Source organism: Vombatus ursinus, unplaced genomic scaffold (assembly GCF_900497805.2).
Source record: "Vombatus ursinus unplaced genomic scaffold, bare-nosed wombat genome assembly UNPS02001287.1, whole genome shotgun sequence".
In the NCBI taxonomy this organism is placed as follows: domain Eukaryota; kingdom Metazoa; phylum Chordata; class Mammalia; order Diprotodontia; family Vombatidae; genus Vombatus; species Vombatus ursinus.
This window is the reverse complement of record NW_020941065.1, coordinates 7,944,175-7,965,590: the sequence shown is the minus strand read 5'-3', so window position 1 is coordinate 7,965,590 and position 21,416 is coordinate 7,944,175. Positions and strand designations below refer to the sequence as shown.

Here is a 21,416-nt window from a genome sequence, read left to right as displayed (position 1 = left end):
GTATATATATATACTATATTATACTATTTGCATGTTTTGCAGTTATAATATGTATGTGCATACTGTGTATCTGTATACTATGTTATAGGTATGATTTGCAGTCATGATATATATGTTATATGTATATTATGTCATAGTATGTGTTTTGTAGTTATAATGTATGTATGTATACTATGTTATTATATGTATGTTTTGCATTTTAAGTGTATATGAAGTATATGTATATTATATATGCTATGTCATAATATGTATGTTTTTCAGTTATGTATATATATTATGTATATGTGTACTATATTATAACATGTATATGTTTTGCAGTTATAATGTGTATGTGTTATATGTATATTATGTATGCTATGTCATAATATGTGTGGCAGTTATAATGTATTTATTTTATGTGTACATATGTATACTATCTTATAATCTGTATGTTTTGCAGTATAATATGTTATATGTATATTATATCTATGTATACCACGTTATACTGTGTCTATGTTTTGCAGTATGTGTGTTATATGTATATTATGTCTATGTATACCATGTTGTACTGCGCATGTTTTGCAGTATAATGTGTGTTATATGTACATTATGTCTATGTATACCATGTTATATTGTGTATATGTTTTGCAGTATAATATATGTTATATGTATATTATGTCTAAGTATACCATGTTGTACTGTGTATATGTTTTGCAGTATAATGTGTTGTATGTATATTATGTCTATGTATACCATGTTGTACTGCGCATGTTTTGCAGTATAATGTGCGTTATATATATGTCTATGTATACCATGTTATAATGTGTATATGTTTTGCAGTTGTAATGTATTTATTTTTCATTAACTTATTCCTCACCCCTAACCCAGTAGAATGTAAGCTCCTCGAGGGCAGAGACTGTTTCATTTATGCCATTGTATCTTCGACATTTAGCCGAGGACCTGGCAAGAATGAAGTGCTTAATAAATGTTTGTTGAGCTGAATTATAACCTTATTTTATAGATGAGGAAACTGAGGCTCAGAAAAGTGAAGTGATTTGAAGTCATACAGCTAGTGTCAAAGGTGGAATTTTTCTTATTCACAGAAAAATGGCCAGTGAAAAATACTATTTATTTACTATCCTTCCTCTTCCTTTGCCCCACCCCCCATTTCCATACCCATTAAGCTTTCTGTCTCGTGTTAGATTTTTTTTTTGATCTCTCAGCATCTGCCTCATCTTTTCTGTCCTTAATGCTCTGGTGTTAACACAGAGTGTTTTTTAATAAGTAATTAAATACCCGCTATGAACTCCACTTCCCTCAATTTTCACAGGGAGTCTCTCTGAGCCCTCGGGGAAAGCCTGTGTGGTTATTTATTGTTTTTGTTTCAAATCATTATTTAATCAAGGATGGGGAAAAAAGGCAACCTCTCAGTTACACTTCAAAATTTAATTTTAACCGAATCCCAAGATCGAGAGGCAGCCAGACCTAACAGGTTACAAAAATACAATCAGGAAGAGAATTCCAATTAAATTGAACAAGGCCATTTACTGGGCTTCAAATGGCCCCTTGGAGAGATATGGCTATAAATTTCCCCCCTCCCTGCCATATGGGGAATAGTACATTCTCTTGTGAGCAGAGCTGTGTGGCTTGGCTTTGTAACTGGAAGGATTGCTTTCACATCTTCTGTGAGCTCTCATTTCTAAGGGACATTAGGTTTATTCTCTTTGCTGCTTTTCATCTCCCCTTGTAGGATAATATTAAAGATCGATGAACACTTGATGTCACTGACCCCTGTACAAACTCCAGTGTTCACTGGAGGGCTGATGGGGGAAGGAGACTGTGAAGATCACCGGGAGGGAAGACAAGGCAGGGGAGGAGACAGAAGACCTGTGGGATAACAATGAGGCACACGGTGGAACTTGGTGCAGACTTCAAGAGTAATTTGCCCACAGAACATGGAGGCTTGAAGTCTATTAATGGAACCAATAAATGCAAGTCTGAGTTAAGTCAGGGGTGAGGATGGGGAAAGAAATGCTCCCTGGATAAAATCCCAACTTCTTGAGGGCAGGGGCAATTTCATTTTTGTCTTCATATCTGCAGCAATAGCGCCAGGTATAATTACAATACCAACAAACATTTATTAAGTGTCTACTGTATGCCAAGCCCTGGGGATACAAATAGAAAAAAAATCCAACAGAACAGTTCTTACTCTCAGGGAGTTCATAGTCGAATGCGAAAAGAAGAGGTTTCAGCTGCAGGGAAAATGCAGAGGCTCAGTTTTTGGTTTTTTTTTTTTTGGTTAGGCAGTTGGGGTTAAGTGACTTGCCCAGGTTCACACAGCTAGTAAGTGTCAAGTGTCTGAGGCCAGATTTGAACTCAGATCCTCCTGACTCTAAGGCTGGAGCTCTATCCACTGTGCCACCTAGCTGCCCCTGGCTTAGTGTTATTTGGGGGCAATCTTCTTGAATTTCCCTTGAGGAGAAATCCATATTGGTTTCTAACTGTGGCTCATTTGACAATGCCAAGGACTTTGGTTGGGAGTACTTTCTTTTCCAGGTCTTTACTAGTTGTGGCTGCCAAGGAGGCAGAGTGGTGAGGTGGGCAGGGCAGTCGTTGTGAGAATCAAATGAGATAATATATGTAGAATCCTTTGCAAATCTTAAAGGGCTATAGAAATGCTACTTACATAAATAAACGTTAGCACAATGATTAGCACAGTACCTGGCACATAGTTAGCATTTAATAAATACTTGTTGAATTGAACTAGATTGAATTGTGCAGTGGTGTCAAACTCAATTAGAAACAGGTTACTTTTTATCTTAGAGAATTAATATCATCAAAGGGCAACTAGGTGGCGCAGTGGAGAAAGCACTGGCCCTTGAGTCAGGAGGACCTGAGCTCAGATCAGGCCTCAGACACATGATACTTACTAGCTGTGTGACCTTGGGCAAGTCACTTAACTCCAACTGCCTCACAAAAAATAAATGAATATCATCTATGTGGTATTTTTATTTCTTTTAAGCACTACCCAATTATAGTTTAGTCTGGTTGGGGAGGGCTACAAGTTTGACAGCTGTACTACAGAGGAGGTTATAGAGCCAGGGAGACCCGAGTTCAAGTCATACCTCTGATATTCACTACCAATATGACCTTGGAAAGGTCACTAAATCTCTCTGAGCCTTAGTTTACTTGTTTGTAAAATGTAGGGTTTTTAACAGCACCTTCCTTCTTCCCAGGCCTGTTGTGAAGATCAGAAGAGATAGTATATGTTCAGCACTTCAGAAACTTTCAAATGCCATATAAATGTTATCTATGATTATTAGTACTTAATGTTATTATTCTTGCATTATCCCCCCATCTCCTAGTATGGGGTATTACAAATAATAGATGTTTTAGGCTGATATTGGTAAAGGAAAAGGGATGGCTTATGGTATAAGCAAATGGAGGGGGGACATAGGTATATATATATATATATATACACATATATATGTATATATGTGCACACACACACACACACACACACACACACAGAGCTAGGTTTGGAAACCCTGTCTTTCATTTTCTGTCCTCCAAATCATTCCCTCCCCCTTCACATCCCCACCCCCAGGCTCTTTTGGTTCCCAGTATCCTGCTGTCCTGCCTGATCGTGCCCTGTCCATATCACTTGGATTATGCCCTAGACCTAGATAGCCTCAAGTTACCTTGGCTCCCTGCCTAGTATTTAAATAAGATACAAGCCTGGGTTTGCATATTCATATATGCAAACGAACCCCCACTTGATTTAGTGGTCCTGTCCTTGATTTTTTAAGGGCTGTGCATCTCTTACTGCTGCATCAGGGTGTTGAAGGAGTCTGATTTTACCATTTAAAAATGACAGATTGGAAAATACCAGCTCAGTAGGGAGGGCTGGAAGGAACGGCTTGGGTACAATCACTGTGGAGCTGTCTGAGCCCTCCTCTTTTAACTTAGCAACTTCTGCCATTCTGGCCTTCACTGAGAGATGTCAGCAAGTGTCAGCCATTGAAATGAATTTGAGGCCGGGTAGCCTAGTGTGCAGAGCACCCTGGCCACGAGTTCTGGTTCCAGTTCTGCTGCTGACGCTATCTATTGTGACCTTGGGAGAGTCATTTCCCCATGGCATGGGGGAGAAGGTTTCGTGGATTTGGAGAGTCACAAAACTGGAATCTGAATGGAGTTTCTTCCATACACTCCATGTGTTACCTTGGGCATATTACTTCACCAACCTGAGCCTCAGTTTCCTCATTTGCAAAATCAGGGAAGTTTTAAATAAATGATCTCTGGAGTCCCATCCAGTTCCAAGTTCCAGGATTCTCTGTAGGTCTTGGTTTTTTTCTCTATAAAAACAACACGGGGTTGGCTCTTCTCCTCAGAGAAGCTGGGGACTCCTAAGCAGAATGCTTACATTAACAGGAAAAGGTCCCCACATTGGGTAGATTTGATTGACCTTCCCTTCCCTACCCTCCTACCCCCCATTATTACAAGGATGGGTTCAATACTGGGACAGAATGAGGAGGGGGTATTTCTAGAAATTGTTATGATATAAAAATTAAAATCATCAATAAAACTTATCTTCTTTTAAATGGGAGGCTAGACTTGGTGCCCTGTGAGGTCCCTTCTAGCTTTCAGGCATAGCATGGGGCTTTTAACCTTTTTTTTTTTTAATTTAATTTAATTTTTTTGTGACCTGGGCCTCTTTGGCAGTCAAAGGAAGCCTGTGGACTCCTTTCTCAGAATCATGTTTTTAAATGTATAAAGTAAAATACATAGGATAACAAAGGGAACAAATTCTTCAGATATAAAAAAAATAAAATGTATAGATCCCTGGTTAAGAACACATGCACACATATACCTATTCATATATATGTATATGTGTGTATGTATACATACATACACATATAATGTATCTATATGCTGCGGAAAAATACATATATAGACATATGCATATATATACACACAAATATTATAGATTAATGCTAGAAGAAACCTTGGAATGTAAGCTTCCTAAGGGCAGGTACTGTTTCATAGTTGTCTTTGTAACTCCAGTACTTAGAACAGTGCCTGGCACATAGTAGGTACTTAATAAATGTTTAATGATTGATTGGTTGGCTGGATGTCGCCTCATCCAGCCCCCTCACTTTGCAGAGGAGAAAGCTGAGGCCATCTGTGACTTTAGGGTCTTCATCAGATACCAAACCATCCAGGACTGTCTCCTCCCTCCCCATTGCCAGCCCAAGCTCTAAGGTGGGAGATTCTGAGATGGGGGTTGGTCTTTTGCTGTGATTGGGGATTAAGGGGGGTGAGTTAGGCATGTATTTAAAAACACAAACTGAGGAGGGTGCCAGCTCTGGGATGTCCAAGAAACAGCTCACATTCTGCATCACCTTCTCATACATTTGAAATCAGGATTTTGGTTATTAAATGCTCCAGAGGAGTGGAAGCAAGCACCAGGAGACTAGCCATGAGAAAAGGAAGAGAGTAGTCATGGAAAAACGGGGTTGGATAGATGTCAAAGCTAGATATCAATCCTGTTTCTTTTCTCCCCTTTTTTTCTTCTTCAATACGTTTTGTTGATGCCCTTTGTATCTTATATCACAGCTCTTCCTCATAATGTCTCCTCCACACCCTAGATTGAATCCTTCCTTACGGCAAAGGGACATAACTAAACCTAAGCACCTACTCCAGTGGAAAAGCATGTACCATTCTGTAGGGATATCCCTTCCATAAAAGTCACATTCAGTCAAAGGGAAACCTTTTAGGGTGCTTACAGAAATGATGGTTAAGATTACACCCAAGGGACCCTAGATTTAAATCTGAAAGATCCCCACAAGGCCATAGAGTCCAGTCTCCTTTTTTTTAATGGATGAGGAAACTAGGGCACAAATAGAAGTGACCAGTATAAGGTCACACAGGTATCAGAGTCAGAGTAGGGATTTGAGCCCAGATTCTTTGATGTCAGACCCAATGGTTTTTCTGTTACATCTCGGGATAGGTTCATCGCTCACAGATTTAAGGTTGGGAGGGACATCAGAGGTTTCTCAATCCAGTTCCTTCATTTTTCAGATCAGGAAACTGAGGCACAAAAGGTAAGTGCCTATCCCAAGGTTTGTACAGGTATTTAGTGGCAGGGTTAGGGTTTGAACCCAAGTCCTCTGAGCCCATATCCTCCTGCTCCACATAGGAATTATAGGATTATAGATTTTGATCTGGATGGGGCCATCTAGTTCAACCTTGTCTCTTGGAAAATATTCCCTCAAGAGAGGAAGTAATTTGCCCAATAGGTAGGTAGTAAGTGGAAGAACTGGAATTTGAACCCAGGACTTCTGACTGAATCCAGTTTGCAACTTGTACCACAGAATGTCCAAAGGTTGGAACTCTCCTTTACACACCTATTGAAAAGTGGAGAGAGAGTAGAATAGTAATCTGTGAACTGGGGAAACATAGCCCTCCTTCCAATCTGCATAATTTAGGCTCCACAAAGAATTATGGAGCATGTATTGAATCAGGCAGCCCTGAAAGAGGCCACAGTCTGAGGCACACACAGATGGCAAAAGAAATGATGGAGGAGCAGCTTTTCTGGAACACTCCCATCACCCTTACGGTTCTGCAGAGGGGAGGGTGGACAAGTGGGAGGAATGGAAGGCCCTCGTTACCTCCTGAGCCTGAATTCATGGACTTGAAGCATTTGTAGTGCCTTCTCCATTTGGACTTGTAATTTTTTAAAATTCCCTAACACAGGAGCCTGACCACCTGACAAGCCATAGAATCATTTTGTCCATCCTCCCAGAGGACCTCTACTCAGCAACCAATCAGTCAATGCCATAAACTGTAGGGGAGAAGAGAGGAGGAATTTCCTGTCACATTTTCCTAAGCACCAGTCCCAGGGGCTTGGTAGGAAACCAGGGCCATGGATGACAAAATATACTATAGCAGTTTCTCTCAGAGTTTCTAGGGATGACAGGGCTGGTAGAAGAAGTTTGGAGCTGGAAGATACTTGACTAGATAGATACATATAGATAGATATGTCTATATCTATGTATCTATAGGTATCTCTCTCTCTATATATATACATATATACATGTATATCTGCTTCTGTCTCTATCACCTATGTCTATCTTATCTATGTACCTACCTATCTATCTATCTACCTACCAACCTACCTACCTACCTATCTATCCAGCTATCTATCCATCTATCTGACTCTGTCTCTATCATCTTTTCTATCCATGCATCCATCCATCCACCCATCCATCCATCTATCCACCTACCTATCCATGTTCTGCTCAAGGGGAGGGGAGGGACAGAGATGGTCACAGAATCCAGAGTTTTGGAGCTGAAAGGGTCCTCAGAGACCATCTAGGCTCATCCCAACCTAAACAAATGACCCCCTTATGACATCCCCAACAAGTGGTCATCCAGCCTTTGCTGGAGGATCCCCAGTCATGGGGATCTCACTACCTCCTAAGAGCCTGTTATACTTTTAAATAGCTCTAAATGTTAGGAAGGCTTTTCTTATGTCAGACTTTATTTCTTTCCAACATCCCTTTTATTGTTACTAGTTTTGCCCTTTGGGGCCAAGAAGAACAACTTTTCAATGAGAGAGCCCTTCAAATACTGATTCCTTCCCCCTCTCCCCCACCAAACCTTGCATGAGTATTCCCATTTATATTGGTTAAATACCCTCAGTTTCCTCAGGTATGAACTTGAGGCCCTTTACCACCCTAGTTGCTTTCCTCTGGATGCCCTCTAGCTCATCAAAATCCTGTCTAAAATATGGCATCAAGAACTGAATGCAGTATTGCAGGTCAGCATACAGCAAGATTGTCACCTCTCTACTCCTGGATGCTTTGAGATTTTCTTAATATAGTCAAATATTGTATTAGATTTCTTGGAGGCTCTAATCACGCCATTGCTCCATGTTGAGTTTGTGGCTCACTATTACCCCCAGATCTTTTTCAGATAGACTACTATCAATCCCCACCTCCTCCATATTCTATTTAGAGGCTGATTTTTTTGAACCCAACTATAGAGCTTTCCATTTATCCCTAAAGAGTGTTACTTTACCAGATCTATCCCTTCACAGTGGCCTGCTAAGTTTTTTTTGAATTTTGACTCTATCATCTAATGTGTTAGCCATCCCCATTTGTCTCCTGTAGACACTGTTTACATGTGCAAAACTAGGCCATTGGGTCATGACAAAAGAAATCAAGTTCACTTGAGTGACTTGAATTTTCTGCCTGCTACCAAATCAAAATATGGGAAGGATAGAGTTCCTCTTCTCTATCAGGAAGATTTAGACCGAGAGGCTCTCTCTCTCTGCCTGTAGTCAGAGTCCTCTATCAAAACTGGAAGAGACTATGGAAATAATCTACTCCATACTGCATTTTTTTTTTTAAAGATAAAGCTTTCAAAGAAGAGTGAACTGACCAAGGTCACACAATAGCCAAGGCAAGATTAGAACTTGAGTCTCATGAGTGCCTTGAAGTATTTAGTCCTTTTTGTCTTTATTATCTCCAGTATCTAGAACACTAGCTGGTACTTAATAAACATTTGTTGAATTAAACCAAATTGAACCAGTCAACACTCATTGAGAATACATTAAGCTCTTTCTATGGGGTAGACAGTGTGCCTGGCAGTAGAGATACAAAGTCAAAGAACAGATGATGAATTGGAATTTAATTGAATCTTTTAGCAAGGCACTGATAGAGAGCCATGTTGATGTTTATACATAATTGGGGTCACTTGTCCAGCTGGTCGGTGAAGTGGCAAATCCTGCCTCCTAATGACCGTGTTGACATATGATGATGATCTTAACCCTTCTTTGCCAATGGAGTAAGCTTTCCCAGATTGCCTTGATGTCTACAGGGTTATCACCAGAAGCCCTCCTCAACGAATATTCCACCATAACATCTTCCCCACCTCTAGCCTCCGTTGCATCTGTTTCTTGCCTTCTGCAATGTATTTTCTAAGAATGAAGGTTGGGAAGGATCTCTCCCTGATCGTATGGATCCAGGGGTTTCTTCTTCCACGCTTCACGGTGAATCACAGACATATGGGGCAGATATGAACCTAGAGGGTTGGGATGCTGATAAGTCAGGGATTCTTTGCCTTTTTTAATGTGTTTCAGACCCTTTTGACAACTCTGCAAAGCCTGCAGAATCCTTTTTAGAATGTCTTTAAATTTATAAAACAAAATATAAAGGATCACAAAGGAAACCAATCATATTGAAGTACTTGTCAATTAAAAGAAGTCATATACTCCAGGTTAAGAATCCCTGCCTCAAAGAAAAAAAAAAGGTATAGAAAGGATTCCAGTTAAAGTGGATTCGGGTTTTCCATTCCTGCTGTGACCACTGGACTGGAAAGATGGCAAAACCAGATCCTAGTCGGGGTTCAGCCATTGTTTTGTCTAACAGTTAGGAGCAAGCCATCTAACCCACCCTGCAGGCTGTGGTTCCCTCTTCTGTGCAATGGGGCTGTTTGAAGCAGCTCTCTCCAGTCTTCAGCCAGACATGGGGAAGTTGAGCAAGTAAGTCAAGTAAATGCTAAGGGAACTCCTGGGAAGGAAAGACTCCTAGGGAGTCCAGACTTGTGTTTCTCATTTGGAATTGAAGTCTGGATGCCAACCGATGTCACCGACCAACCGTGACCTAGTTAGGAAACATTGGCAGGGTCTTTTACGCGCTTGATTCCCTCTGACACCGGAAGACTGGTGGGTGGTTTGCTCTGTTCCAACTAGGACAAAGAACTCTCTTTTCCCCCTGCCCTCCCTTGAATAGACTTTGAACTATAGTAGCTCATAAAGGCATCACCACAGAAAGCTTCTGCTAGGGGGTAACTATTTTATTAACTATTCCTGTATAAAAGTGCCTATAATTTAGTTTCCTCTCACCTAATTCCCAGTGACCAAGTGTTACGGGAGAGAATGATTCAGGACACAGTAGGGTCTTTCTTGAATAATGGGGGTTTTACAATAACTTGAGCTCATGTCTCTGTAATGGAGTTAATATCTCATACCTCGCTCAGCTTCGGTGTCTCCCTCCACCCCCAACCCCAACCCTGAGTGGCGTGGGCCAGCACAAAGAGAGAAGGCAGCGGAGGTTACTTACGACTTCATTGGCCGAGAGGATGCTGTAGACCTGGAGGGACTGGCTGGGGGCGTGGCCAGACCGGGTCTCACCACGGCTCGCAGTTCCCTTTTGGACAGCCTTAGAGCAGGGCCGTGGGCGCCTCCGCTTGGATTTAGGCCCTTCTTCGGGGGACTTGGCCCTGTGCCTGCCAGGGGTAGAAAGAGAACAGGGAATGGCCTGATTTGGGGGTCTAGGTGACCAGATAGAGAGCAGAGGGCAGGCTTGGGGCCTCAGTTTTCCAAGGTGAGAGGAACGCCATCTGTCATGATGATTGACACCAACAGAATGCTGAGAAGACAACTGATGATGATGATGATGATGATGATACATAGCTAATATTTATATAGCACCAACCATGTGCCAGGCACTGTGCTAAGTGCTTTATAATTATTATCACATTTTGATCCTCCCAACAACCCTGGGAGATAGGTGTTATTTTTTCCCCTCCATTTTACAGATGAAGAAACTGAGGCAAATAGAGGTTAAGTGACTTGCCCAGGGACAAGCTAGTGACAGCTAGTTAATGTTTGAGGCTGGATTTGTACTCAGGTCTTCCTGTCTCCAAGCCTAGTGCTCTATCCACTGTACCACCTAGCTACCCCAAAGACCAAAGCAGGGCTTTAGCCTTTCAGTGCCTTTAAATAAAATGCCCAATATAAAGATGGTGGCAGCATTTTCTGTAAACATTCCAAAGGGTCATAGGACTCAGAGATGTTAGGGGCCTTAGAAAGAGAATGTGATGGTTGGGAGAGGTCTTAGAAGAGGGAATGTCACAGATGGGAGAAGCCTTAGAACAGGGAGTGTCCTGGCTTGGAGTGTGGACGTCTTAGAACAGGGAATGTCTGAGCTGGGAGGGCCCTTAGAACAGGTTAATGTCAGAGGTGGAAGGGCCCTTAAAGATCAAACTAGTATAATCCCCTCATTATCTAGAGGAGGAATCTGGGGCCTAGAAAAGGTTAGGGACTTGCCCAAAGTCTCACAGCTAGTGAAGGGTGGTAGGGCAAAAGTAGGGAATTGCTCCTGTATTTTGTGACCTCAAGTGGGGCTTTAACCTTCCAGGGCTTCAAACAGTCCTTGAAGAAAAAGAAGAAGCAAATGTCCTTCCTCCTCCCTCCTCCTCCTTCCTCACTTTGTAAAGAATCCGGGCAAGTCAATGAAATGATACACATGAGTTACTCCCCAGCAGGAAGAGGCTGGGCTGACAAGGGATTGTGGCATCCACAGTGGGAGACTAAGCTGAAGATGACTCCGTGGGTCTCGCTCAGGGCAGCTGTAAGTGCAGCAGTGCTGGGGAAACCAGGGGCTTACCTGCTCTCGCAGCTGGAGGAGCGTGACTCAGAGCTGGGTGACCGAGAGTGACAGCGGCGGTGACGATGGCGGTGAGATTTTCGAGGCCGACTTCGAGATCTTTGGGAAATTGATCAAAAAGAGGGCAGCAGAGATGAATTTGTATCTACCTTTCCAGACATCTTAGCCCTTCATGCACTCTTGGATCTTGTATTTCCTCTAACATGATGCTCCATCTCCCATCACTCTCCCCCATTTCTGGAATACTCTCCTTCCTTCTCACCTCCATCTTTGAGTTTCTTGGCTTCCTTCAAGACTCACCTCGAATCTTACTTTTGGCAGGTCTTTCTAGTTTCTAATGCTTCCCCATCTCAGATTACCTTCACCTACTCTGTATGGATCTTGTAGGAACCTAATTATTTACACATTGTCTTACTCATTAGAATGCTTGCTTCCTGAGGGCAAGGACTGTGTTTTTGTCTTTCTTTGTATCTCCAGTGTTTCCCACTACCACCTTGGGAAAAAAGTTGCTCTCCCATCCAAAGAAAAGGGCCTCATGTGATAGATAACTTTTCCTTCACTGCATTGTCCCAGGACCAGTATCTGCCTGTCTTTTCAGGACATTTCAGTCTCAAGGCCAATTGGTTTAGTTAAACTGCCAGCCCAGGTAACCCTCTAACTCCCTAACCTTCTTGTTTCCAAAAACTGTAAGGTTAGAGGACAGGGCAGAGTGTAGATAATTGAAGTGACTCTACATCTCTCACCTTTGCCCTTTTTTCTCTACCTCATGTCTGGCACAAAGTAAGATTTAATAAGTATTCAAGTCTATCTATCATTCATTCATTCATCTGTCATTTATCTATCTACCCATTAATCCATCTTAATCCATTCAAACCTCTATCCTCCATTTAATTATCTACCATTTATCTACTCATCCCTCTTTATCTCTATCCATCCTCTTCTCTATCATCTAATTATCTATCCATCCATTCATGCTTCCTTTTCTCTATCTATCCATCCATTCTTCTATCTATCCATCTATTTATCTATCCATTCATCCCTCCTAATCTCTATGCATCCTTTTATCTATCACCTAATGCTCTTTTTTTTTTTGGTGAAGGCAATTGATGAAGTGACTTGCCCAGAGTCACACAGCTAGTGAGTATTATGTGTCTAAGGCCGGATTCGAACTCAGGTCCTCCTGACTCCAGGGCCGGTGCTCTATCCACTGCACCACCTAGCTGCCCCTGTCTAATGCTCTTTCTGTCTATTCATCCATCCTTATCTCCATCCATTCCTCTATCTACCCATCTATCATCCAGTTATCTATCATCTATCTACTCATCCCCCCTTATCTCTCTGTTATCTATTTATTTGTCATATCTATCTATCCATTTATCTATTCCTTAACTCTATCATCTGTCTCTTAATTCTTTCTATCTATCTATCTATCTATCTATCTATCTATCTATCTATCTATCCATCTATCATCTATTCACCCAGCTGCCACTGTAGTTTAGATTCTCATCACCTCTCTTCTGGGCTAGTTCAATGATCTGTTTGTGCTTCCTGTCTCCATTCTGTCCCCATTTGAATCCAGCCTCCAAGGAGCTGTCAAAATTATTTTTCCTAATGTGCATATTTGACCATGTCAGTCCTCTAATCAAGAAGCTCCACTAATAAGGGGTAGCTAGGTGGTGCTGTGGATAGAGCTCCAGCCTCCGAGTCATGAGGACCTGAGTTCAAATCCGGCCTCAGACACTTGACACTTACTAGCTGTGTGACCCTGGGCAAGTCACTTAACACAGATTGCCTCACCAAAAAGCAAAAAAAAAAAAAAAAGAAAAGAAAGAAAGTCAAATTCGGCCTCAGACATTAGCTGTGTGACCCTGGGCAAGTCACTGAACCCCATTGCCTAGCCAAAAACAACAACAACAGCAAAGAAACTCTACTAGCTCCCTACTTCCTCTAGGATTACAGACAAAATCCTGTGACCTAGCTTTAGGCTACCTCTCCAGGTTTCACAGTAGCTAGCATTTTTATACTGCTTTCAGGTTTGCAAAAAACTTATATATGTTAACTCATATCATCCTCACAACAATCCTTTGAGGTGGGTATGAGTTTACTAAACGTCATGCGTCTTTGTGTACCTGCGTGGTTTCACCCAACAGGCCTTCTTGCTGTCCCTCATGCCCCACATCCCGTCTCCCATGTCTCTGACTTTGTACAGACTGTTTTATGCTTGGAAGACACTCCCTTCTCACTTCCCCTCTTAGAATATCTACTCTATTTCAAGACTCAGCTAAACTGCGACATCCTCCATGGGCCGATCCCCCTCAGATGCTAGTATCGCACCTCTAAAATTTCCTTGGATTTGCTTTGAACTTATTGAGCACATTCTTGCATATGCGTGTGCTGTTTCCTCAGATGGAAGAAAATTTCCTTGAAGTCAGAAGTTTAATTTTTGTCTTTGCATTCCTAGAGCCTAACACAGTGTTTGGCACACAGTAGGCATTTGATAAAGCTTGTTGGTTGATTGAACATTTGATCTCCATTTCTGGCATCCCCAGAGTCCCACATTGTGAATCAGAAGCTGTGTCTCTTCTGATCTAAAGGAGTCCAGTAAACTCCTCATCATCACAGTTTGACCTTTATTTTAAGCTTTTCAAAGAGCCTTGCAGTTGATGGAAAGACGACAGACTTGGGATCAGGGCAACCTGAGCTTGAATCTGGTCTCAGACACCTACTAGCTGTGTGACCCTGGACAAGTCACTCAACCTGAATTTGCCTCACTCTTCTCCTTTGTCAAATGGGGAGAATAATATCAACTGCTTCCAGGGTTGCTATGAGGATCAAACAAGATGATGATTGGGGATGATAATAATAGTAATGAACATTTATGTAGTACTTTGAGATTTAGAAAGGGATTTAAATCACTGTTTCATTTAAGCCTCACTATGAGGTAAGTGTTCTTACTATTCCCATTTTACATATGAGGAAGTTGAGGCTCAGAGAGGTCATAGGGTAATCGACTGAATGCTAAAGCGAATTTCAGAAGTCATTTGACTCCTTCATTTTACACAAATGAAGCCCAGAGGAGTGAAATTACTTGCTCAAGGTCACACAGCCAGTAGAGAGTCCAGTCCTCTATATAATATACCACAATAGCTCAGAGGGTTAGTATCACATAGGTTTAGCTCCACACTTGAGTTTACTCTACTCCTGGGCTACCCAGAAAGCACTCCTAATCACAGCTAACCCTCTTGTGAATTTGTGCTGTGGGTCCTAATGGGGAGTGGGAGACAGTCTGTGATGTTTCTCACAAATCTGTTCCTTACCTGGGGAACACAAGGTCACTGTACCAGCCCTCAGAGAAGTGTAAGTGAGGGGCAGTGAGACTCCCTTCCCCCAAATATTTCCCTACCCCTTGTCACTGTACCTAAAATTCTGCCATTGGATACTCATCCATCCTGAAGGGCCTGAATCCTTTTCCATCTGCAAGAATCTTCTTCTTTTTTTTTTTTTTTAGGCAATTGGGGTTAAGTGACTTGCCCAGGGTCACACAGCTAGTAAGTGTCAAGTGTTTTGTCTGAGGCTGGATTTGAACTCAGGTCCTCCTGACTTCAGGGCTGGTGCTCTATCCACTGTGCCATCTAGCTGCCCCTGAGAATCTCCTAATAAAATATGTCTGGAAGAGATTAATATTTTGAACCCAGTTATTGGCTCAGTATTAAAGATAAGCGGGGATTATTATTATCATTATTATTATTAATTTGTTTATTTGCTTATCAGTCTACCTATTTGTTTTTCTATTTATTCATTTACTTATTTTTTATTCATCTATCCATTCATTCATCTATTCCTCCCTCCCTCATCTTTATTCCTTCCTCCATTTCTTTCTTTCTTTCTTTCTTTCTTTCTTTCTTTCTTTCTTTCTTTCTTTCTTTCTTTCTTTCTTTCTTTCTTTCTTTCTTTCTTTCTTTCTTTCTTTCTTTCTTTCTTTCTGTCTTTCCAGACCTTTGATTTCATTAGTGTACAGAAGAAATTCTCTAGTGGTGGCCATCTCTAGGGTAGGATGGGGAGGAAGGAGAAAAATATAAAAAGGGCACAGCAGATAATAAAAGAAAATTTAGAAGGAAGTATAGAAAGCAAAGTAGCTTTGAAAACGATGAATAATACTTATATAGTTTTTCAAAAAAACATAAAAGTATGAAATGAAAAATCATGATTTTATAGTGAATCCTCCTTTTATGTTGTGCTGTGTACATGGAAATGTTCTTTTTTTCTTTATATATTTAAATTCAAAATGAATAAGTAAATAAATAAGAAACTCTCTGTATCAATGCCCATCTGCAGATCTCGCAAAACTTCAAAGGACCGTAAGAAAGTTCATAATTTTGGAGGCTATCAAATTGCATTGCCTAATTTTACAAATGAGGAAACTGAGGCCTAGAGAAGCTAAATGTCTTGCCCAGAGTCACACAACTAGGCAGTATTTGAACTCAGGTCTCCTTGACTCCAAGTCTGGTGCTCTACCTGGTGGGCCAAGAGGTTAAGTGACCTGCCCAGGGTCACACTGCCTTATTTGTATTCAAGGCAGAACTTTGAGTCAGGTCTTTTTGACTCCAAAGCTCACACTCTATCTACTGCCCTGTAATGGCTTAGGAATATAGTAACAATAATAGCCGTTTCTATAGCACTTAAAAATGATAAAGTGTTTTCTTCCCAACAGCCCCAGAAGAAAAGCCACAAGATCATAGATTTAGAACTGGAAGGGCCTTTGAGGTTGCAGAGTACAGCCCACCATTTTACTGATGAGGATACTGAAGCCCAGAGAGGTTGTGACCTGGTCAAGGTCACACAGCTAGTGCTGTGGCTTCATAACTAACACTCCTCACATTACATTGCATCATATTTGATTATGTCCATTTTATGTGTTAGTAAACTAAGGCCCAGTTAAATGCCTTGACCAGGGCCATGCTTAGCAAAGGGGAGAGCTGGGAATCTAATTTGGGACTGGCTAGTATACTCTTTATTGCATCATGCTGCCTTTTCTGTGGCAAGAGGCCGAATAGGATATAGAGGAAAGGGTCCTAGGAGACCTGAGATCTTAAAGGAAAAGAAAGCAAGGCATTAGGATTTCCCTCTGAGAGGCTCCCTTGGTCAGGGATGACAGACACTTGGTTGGGTGTCAAGTTTTTGAAAGATCCTTTGGATATCATCATGAACTGAGTTTCAGAGACTCTGGCTGAGTTGCCATGTCCCTTGGGGAACATGGTGTTACCTTGAGAACCCAACATTTTTATGTGGAACAATTCCAATGGACTGTGTGACCTTGAGCAAGTCTCTTAATCTCTTCCTCCATTTTCTCATGTGTAAAATGAAAAAGTTGAACCAGAGGATCTCCAAGATTCCCCTTTGGTCTACACATCCCTGGGTCACCCTGGGTTCATATCCCACCTTTGGTGTTTACTGCCTATGTGACCTTGAGCAAGTCTGGGCCTCAGAGTTTCCTCATCTGTATAGTAAATGGAGTTGGATTTGATGGCCTCAGAAACTCCTTCTAACTCAAGATCTTTGATTATATAAGTCATTTGACCCAGCCAGGCCTCAGGTTCTCATCTATAAAATGAGAGGGTTAACTAATGGGTTAAAACATGTCAAGTGCTTTCCAAAGAGGAACTGATCTGAAAAATGGGTACCTTCCTCACCTACCACCATCATTCTCCTTCCTTCCTTACTCCAGGCATGGGAGCTTGGAATACTATTGTACCAGTATAGGCCAAGCCCATCTGGATGAATTCACTGGGTACTTGACCTGCGGTATGGTATCTTAGAGGTCTTTGTGTCCAATCCCCTCATTTTACAATTGAGGGAACTAAGGCCCAGAGAGATGACATGACTTATCCAAAGTTATAATCGAAGGCCCAGGATTTGAACCCTGTTCTTTGGCTCCAAATGTAGCCATCTTTCCATAGCACCAAGTAGCCCAGAGCTTCCACAGAAAGCTTTAGGGAATAAAGCCTTTGTGACGCCCTTCAGAAGCAGGCCTCTAACTTGTATGGCGCTTTCTTGAAAGTGATTCTGACTGTGACTTGTGGGCAAGCTCTCGTTCAGGCTTTCAATTCACTTTCTGGATGGGCTCTAAGGGCTGTAAAGCTGTCATCATTAGTAAGGGTGAATGATGCCCATGGAACACCACTGTATGGAGCCAGTCTAGACAGCCAAGGGCTATTTGAATTTGTGAAAGAGGCCTCCGAGGCCCTAGCAGCAAAAATAAATCCAGAGTTTGGTTTAAAAAGCCAAATGAAACAAAACTTTCCAAGTGAATTTAATAAACATCGATGTAGCCTCTACCTGAAGGCAGCAACACTTGCTTGGGAGAGACCACCCAATGTCCTTTTCTTCTTCTTCCTACATCCTTTGTCTTAGGTGATTGCAGACTCCTTTGTTTTTTCTTGTCTCCATTGGGAATCTTCAGCACTCATCAAATTTCTGATGCCTGAAGCATTCTTTTCTTTTTTGGTGTACTCTGGGAAAGGGCTGCCTTTTTCAGTGATGTCTGGTTCCCCCTCCTTGCCTCGCTAACACACAATCTGCTAGTGCTGTTCCTTCTATGACTGTGACTCTCCATTTACTATGCCTGTATCTTGTATGGATCTATTTCTATACAAAGGAACTTAGACTTAGAGTTGGAAGGACCCATAGAGGAATTGAATCCAATCCCCTGGTTTCTTTTTTAATGAATGAGAGACAGAAGCTCAGAGAAATTACATCACTTGCCCAGGGTCACGTAGCTCGAAAGTGTCTAAGATGAATTTGAACTTGGATTTTCTTGACCCCAAAGACCAGTGGTCTGTCCCCTATACCACCTATATATACGTCATTTCCTCCCTCCCCCACCTTGAGGGCAAGGCTTCCCTTTCCTTTTCCTCCATTTCCCCAATATCCAGCTCAGTGCCCAATACGTAGGCATTCAATAAATGTTTGTTGGGTGACTAATTGATTCTGGAGCCCTCGGAATCTTGGCGGGGCTGGTTTGTCCCTGAGATCTCTTGGCAGGAGTATAACAGAAGCAGGCTGGACAAATGAATGGTATCCTCCCAATTTTAGAGACCTCCAGGACACCGGATGCCATACCTCCTTGCTGTAGCCTGTCCCAGGGACCAATAGCCCTGATGGTTAGGAATCTTCCTCTGGGCAAAACCAAAGCTCCCCTAGCCTGAGTAAGAGAATAGCTGTTGGCCATGACTGAGCTCAGGCAGCCAGGGCCCTAAAACCTTACTCTTGATCCCTGTCTTATCTGTCTTTCCCTCCCCACTTGTGCATTGACCCCCCCCCAAAAAGTCTTCCAACTGCCATCCCCATTGCCTTTGATCCACACATTAAAAACTTCCTGGTGGGAGATAAGATATTTTGTTGACTGGAAAACATATGCACTGACATTTGCAGGGCATAAAATAGGTGGGTTGTAACCAAATTTACTTTTAATTTGGCTGGGAACTGAACTCTGCAGGCAGCGTTCTCTGATTTGAATTTCTACTACCAGCTATTTAAAAAAAATAAACAGGAGCAGTTAGACTCTGCAGGGCCAGCTCTCTAGGACTTCAACGATTGCACTGACTTCAGTCAAAATGCAACATAGGGATGCTGGTAGACCCATCCACCCTGCCCCCCACTCTCACATAATAGCTGACATTTATATGCTACTCAAAGGTTGGCAAAGTACTTGACTTAGAAAATCTCATTTGATCCTTAACAATAATCTAAGAAGAGAAGTGTTCTGATGACTATTATCCCTATTTTACAGGTGAGGAAATTGAGGCTGAGAACAGTTAAAAGGCTACATCCAGAGTTACACTGCTAATAAGTGTCTGAGGCAGGATTTAGCCCAGGTATTCTGAATTTCTCTCTCTCTCTCTCTCTCTCTCTCTCTCTCTCTCTCTCTCTCTCTCTCTCTCTCCTTTATCCCCTCTTTCTCTCTTCCTTCTCCTCTTCTCCTTATTTCTTCTCTCTTCTCTCCCTTTTCAGCCTCCTCTTCTTCCCTCTCCCTTTCATATATTCATATGCACAAATCATGCACACAGACACAGACACACATTTATCTAAATGGCAACTAAAAGGACCTCATCTCCATAAAAGCTCTACCCACCATCACAACCTGATTTCATTCAGTTTTACTTACTGTTTCTGGTGTTTTCTTTCTTTCTTTCTTTTGCTTTTGGGGCTTGAGGAACTAAATAAGAAATAGCTAATTAATGGGAAGATGTTGCATGCTTATAAAACAATAAAATCTCAAAACATCAAAAAGCTTAAGGATATCTGGGTGGATGGGCCCATGGTCTCTGATATGTTACCCAACACTGGTAACTTTGTTACTGTATTGGGCCTTATATATATATATATAATATATATAAATATATAAAAATATATATAAATATATATATATTTAATATAGGTTTCTTGAGCAGAATTAAAAACCAGTCACGGCCTAAGACCAAGAAGGGACAGTAGAAGGGATTCCTGTTCAGGCATGGGTTGGATCCCATAACCTCTATCATCTCTTCCAATTCAGAGATTCTGTGATTCCAATTTTGTCAGAAGTCGGCTATTCCACTCCTCAGGTCTGCCAGAGTGTTCAGCCTGAGACGGCAACCCAAGGGCAGTGGCTGGAGATGGAAGCTCAGGATCTTAGAGATTACTGAGCCCAGCTTCCTCACCTTACAGATAGTAAACAAGAGGAGGAAAGGGTTTTGTTCAAGATCACATAGCTAGTAAGTGGCGAAGCCAGAATTTATGTCCAAGTCGTCTGATCCAAATCCTTTATACGCTACCTGGTTTGAGGAGATCCCAAAGGCCTTCCACTAGAAAGGTTTTCTATCTGAACGGCTTGTCTAACTTATAAATATAGGCAACCCTCCAGTGCCCCAGTTTATACAGTCCTCAGAACTTTGATTTGAAAGGGACCTCAGGTACCATCTAGTTCAACTCATAGATTAATGAAAATCTCTAAAACCTTCCTGATAAGTGGCAATCCAGTCTCCAGTGAGGGGGAACAACTGGAAATATTGAAATATAGAATCTTCAAGTTAAAAGAGACCTTAGAATCTACTGAGTCTAATGATGAATTCAACCACAATACCTGCTATAGTATCTTTTGACAAGTCTTTGACTGGCTTTTTCCTTAAGATCTAGAATGTGGAAGAAGCCCTTATCTCTGGAAGGAGCCCACTCCATTTTTCAATAAATTGCTTTAGCTATTCCTTGGCACACAGACAAATTTGCCTAGTCCCAACTGCCCTCCATTACTTACGGTTCTGGCCCTTGGGGCCAAGCAGATCAAGCAGAACATGCCCTATTCCACACTGCACTTGCTCAGTGACAATTATTTGGCCTCCGCTAAGATTTCTCTTCTCCAGGTTAAACACCTCCATTTCTTTCCTAGGGCAGGAACTTGGAGAACTCCTCCACCTCAGTCAGCCTCCTCTGCACATTCTTCAACTTGTCAGTATCCTTCCCCAAACGTGACAAGTTCCTAGAACTAAATGTAGTACCCCAGGTGGGATCTGACTATGGCAGGGTACAGAGAGGTTGTCACCCCCTCTAGTCCTGGACACTGGCTCTCAACGAAGATTAGACTCATTTACTTTCTAGGCTGACATTTTACACTGCTGATTCATAATGATTCTGCAAAACCACTAACCCTTCTTTTCCCAGCTCTTTGAGACAAACAAACATAAAAAACAACAACTATTTCCTAGGAATGCCTCCTTCCGTCTTGCCCTTTTGATGCTAACTTTTTAAAACTTAACTAGGAGAATTTATATTCCTGTCCATTCAATTTTCATTTTATTAGATTTCAGAAAACATTCTAGCCTGTCAAGATCTTTCTGAACCCTGGTCCTATCATCCATTGTGTTAGCCATTCCACCCAGCTGTTTGTCATCTGCAAAAGTGACAAGGATACCAATATATCCTTTTCTGAGTAATTGATTAAAAGAA

The 21,416-nt window shown here is 41.7% G+C and overlaps 1 protein-coding gene across 1 annotated transcript in view; it reads right to left on the bottom strand.

Moving 5' to 3' along the window:
- The window catches only part of SRRM4 (serine/arginine repetitive matrix 4), a 229,766-nt gene that overhangs the window by 19,729 nt on the left and 188,621 nt on the right, over nucleotides 1–21,416 (bottom strand). Inside the window, 3 exon segments of the mRNA XM_027862245.1 lie at nucleotides 10,107–10,272; nucleotides 11,436–11,603; nucleotides 19,600–19,650. Of these exon segments, the coding sequence (XP_027718046.1) occupies nucleotides 10,107–10,272; nucleotides 11,436–11,603; nucleotides 19,600–19,650 (385 nt within the window).